This window comes from Gavialis gangeticus, unplaced genomic scaffold (genome assembly GCF_001723915.1).
Source record: "Gavialis gangeticus isolate Ggan-Ray unplaced genomic scaffold, GavGan_comp1, whole genome shotgun sequence".
In the NCBI taxonomy this organism is placed as follows: domain Eukaryota; kingdom Metazoa; phylum Chordata; order Crocodylia; family Gavialidae; genus Gavialis; species Gavialis gangeticus.
The window spans coordinates 105,153,299-105,157,349 of NW_017729022.1; the positions used below are offsets into that span (position 1 = coordinate 105,153,299).

A 4,051-nucleotide genomic window follows, 5' to 3' on the forward strand; every position below is an offset into this window, starting at 1 on the left:
GGATATGATGGCATAGGCCACACCCGCACTACTCAGAGGTGATGAAATGGATGCAGACTCAACACCGTGTGACTTGCTGTTAAGTGTCTGTACATGGCTGACAGTGTTATTGGCAGTGGGGAGAGCAGGGCTGGGGTTTTTGATGCTGACTACTGTTGCCTTTTGGAAAGCAGGAGGCTGTTTGGATGGTTGGTCTCTGCACGGGGAAATAGGAAGGCTGTCTGGAATCAGGGTCTTTGGCCTAACCTAAAAAGAGAGAAGTAGACATTATTAAACATTCTCTTACATAATAACAGTACATATTAACATAATAACACAAAATACATGCTATACATATGCCTGGCCTAAACAACTTCTAACTGTATTAACCATGCAACTGTAGAGTCTTGAAAAATATAACAGCAATTCTAAACAGACAGTCAATCAGTCAATCACGTACTTGTATATAAATTCCCAACATTCTGTGGTATTTCCAGTTATTTCATAGTCCTTACCTTACTGCAGTACTAAACAAAAGGAAAAAAAATCAATTCCCTGCTTTTGTTAGCCGATATCTATACAAACATTATTCAAGTCACTAGAGATGCACCAATACATAGGTCCAATATCAGATTGGTGCCTATATAAAGAATATTTACTGTATCAGAAATTGACCTGATGTGGCTGATAATTTGGCTGATAAATGGCCTGTGCATGTGTGGAGCCACAGCACAGAACATAGGCAGTGAGGAACGCAGTCTGGCAGCTTGGCTTGGTAAGTCTGCTGTGGGAGAAGGGGAGTGGGGAGGGATGGGATGTGGTGGGGGGCATATCAAGGCCCCTGCAGTGATGGGGGAAGTGGAGCTGGAGCTGGGGCTGGAACTGGGGCAGGGGCTGGAGCAGGTGCTGCCCAGCCGAGGTGGGACAGGGCATGGGACAGAGTCATAGCTTGTCTGGGAAGTGCGGGGGGTGTGCGGTTCCCACTGGTGTGCACACCCTGGGAGGGCATAAGGAGGGCAAATTCCCCTAGATCTATGCAAGGTGCAGGCTGGGTGGGCTGCCACTGTGGGCTGGGGCCGGAGCTGTGCTGGACTCTTCCTGGTGCATGGTGGGGAGGGGTCAGGCTGGGGCTGTGCTTGCGGCAGGCAGCATCAGTGCTGGGAACGAAAGTTGAGGGGCCTACAGTGAATTTTGGGGTGGCTGCTGCCCCCTCATAGCTCCCTCCCAGCACCATCACCCACCCCTATCACAGCCCAGCCCAGCCCGGCCCCTGCCAGAAAGAGCTTAGTGCAGCCCTGACCCCAGCCCATAGATGTAGCCTGCGCCGCCCTACACAGATCTGGAAGCAAATGCCCCACCTCCATGCCCTCCCAGGTTGTACGCAATGGTGGGAGCCATCCCCCATGCCCTCCAGACAAGATACAGCTCCGTTCCACACCCCGCCCCACCCAGGCAATGCCTGCACCAGCCCCAGCCCCAGCCCCAGCCCCACTCCTCCCTCACTGCAGGGGCCTTGATCTGTCCCCCCACGGCCCTTCTCTCCTCCCTCCCCTTGAACTACAACAGACTTACCAGCTGCACGCAGCTCTTCAAGCTGCCAGTCTGAGTATTGGAAATCAGATTGGTATTAGCCAGTAAGCTTCCTTAAAAATTGGCTATCAGTATCAGCCCCCAAAATCTCTATCAGTGCACCCCTACAAGTCACATTTACTGAATAGTGTGATGAGTAATCCAAATACTTTTTAAAAGAATGAACACCTCAGAGTGAAATAATGCCCTGCACTGAAGGATATGCCTTTCTTGGTATTAATTACACAGTTGGAACTGGACCATTACAGGATTTCAGGGAATGCATATCTTATGTATCTACTGGTAGACTGGAGATCCTTACGTTTTTAAGATACACAGTTTCTGAAAGCACGGAGAACATTCTTTTTTAGGCTCATACAACAAGAAACAGATTTGATGTTTCACAATTGTGAGTAAAGGGCTAATTCAAAACTGAGGCTAAGTGAGTTTGTAACAGGAGCTTCTAAATATAGACAAAAAAGGGGAGACTCTCTGAAAAAGGAAGCAACTCAAACAACTGTACAAATGAGACCAGAGATTCTGAAACCAGAAGGCTTGGATTCAGTGTTTGTGCTCTGTTAATGTGATAGACTTCTACCAATGTAATTAATACCATCCTGTCAACCTGGTGCTAACTTAACAATGTGTTAAGTACAGTTTCAAGATTAAATATAAATAATTTAAACTGCTACTCATGAGGTTAACCTTGCTCCTAGCTCATTCATTAATGTGCTCATATATAACAGTCAGTTCCCTGTGTATTTATTTTGTCTGTCACTTTTTGCACCTTCCCTACTGTGAAGAGAGATGACATTTTATAACAGACATGCACTGAAAACAGCTGTCTATGTCACTACACTTTAGTTTACAAAAGGCATTCTAAAGATGTTGGCTTCAGTCTTCAGCTTACGAGAATAATTAAATGAAGATGCCTGGCTGTCCATTTGCATGGTGTCAAACAAAGGGTGTATCCATTGCTCCCCAAGGAGACCATTAGGTGAGACAACGAAGTCCCATGAAGTTATATACTGTGCTTATGCCTATTACAACATATTTATATTATTTGTACTATACGGTCTCAGGGGCCTCAGTTTTGATCAGGACCTCAGGATCCCTCGTACTAACTGCAGCATTACAGACATTGTGGCAGAGGTGATATCTTTTATTAGACCAACTAGATTTTAGCAAAAAAAATCTCTTTAATTGCAAGCTTTCAGGCAAAAACACCCTTTGGCAGGCATAGGAAATATCTTTACAGACATATCATTTGTAATGTAGCACGGCATACTTTCTGCTTTGAGGGGATCACAATCTAAACAGAAAAGGTGACAAAAAGTAGGAGAGGAAGCAAAATCACAGAAATGTGAAGCATCTCACCCAAGGTGACATGACAGGTCAGGAACTGGCTCCCGATGCAATGCTCTGTCCACTAAGATACACTACTACTCTTGATCTCAAAGTTAGCTCTACTATTTTTGTGCCAAATATTAAGTTTAAAAAGTTCAGTAACACAGTCTTAAAATTAATTTGATTATCTAATACTGAATAAATCTTCCTTGAGCTTTCTCTCTCCCTTAGTCATATTGTATATGCTTTCTATAATATCAATTTAACAACTTCAGAGGAAAGACACTAGATAAGCACAAAGGCTCACATGTTTTAAGAGAGAAGTCTAAAACATGAATCTGTTAGCAGATCAGCTGTTCTGAAGAAATAATTCAGGAATATGGACTAAATATGAACTAGAGAAATCAATTATGGACTCCTATTTTGAACCATATATGGTATTAGTGTTCTATAAATTGAGCTCCATAACATATACAAAAACTCTATGGAAATATTACCCGTGTCTACTAATGGTGAAAATTGAGGCATAAATGCTTAACCTAAGTCCTCTAGTTCCTACTCCAATAATTTCACTACATTATCCTGTTGTTATTTATGTTACATCCTAAGCAAGACCTTGATATATTTGTCTGTGATTAGTTTATCATGTGTCAGTTACAGAAATATAATGATGAGGAAACCAATATTAGTAAATCTATAAGGATGAAAAACAGAACATCTGGAAGTCAAGAATGATAAGTATGGTTGAAAATTTAACCTTAACTCTGACCCATTTACCTAATGTCTGAAAAAGTAGGCCCTTTTTAGCAGCATAAATTGGAAATAAAATACCAGGTCTATTACTGGTTTAACACAGATCTCAAATTTGGTTTGGTTAAGTTCCACTGAGATCCATAAAACAAATCAAGATTGATAAAAATCAGTTTAATAGCCTGTACTCAGAACTACTTGTCATTCCATCTATTAACAATGGTCTTGTTTTAATTTTTTTTAATTTAAATTTAATTATATTTCTATATGTATGTTTTTATCTGTTTATTTAATAAAAATAAAAATAAAATGCAAAAATAATTTTTACATATACATTGGTATCTATTCCATGCATACACTGTATACAATTATAAAAACACAAAGCAATTTATAAATTTATCTTGTT

At 41.3% G+C, this 4,051-nt stretch overlaps 1 protein-coding gene across 1 annotated transcript in view; it reads right to left on the reverse strand.

Annotated features, from left to right (window-relative positions):
* PHF21B (PHD finger protein 21B) overlaps positions 1–4,051 on the reverse strand; it is a 342,423-nt gene that overhangs the window by 51,488 nt on the left and 286,884 nt on the right. The window contains exon 4 of the mRNA XM_019515820.1: positions 55–246. Coding sequence (XP_019371365.1) covers positions 55–246 — 192 coding nt within the window. The remainder of the gene's footprint in view (positions 1–54; positions 247–4,051) is intronic.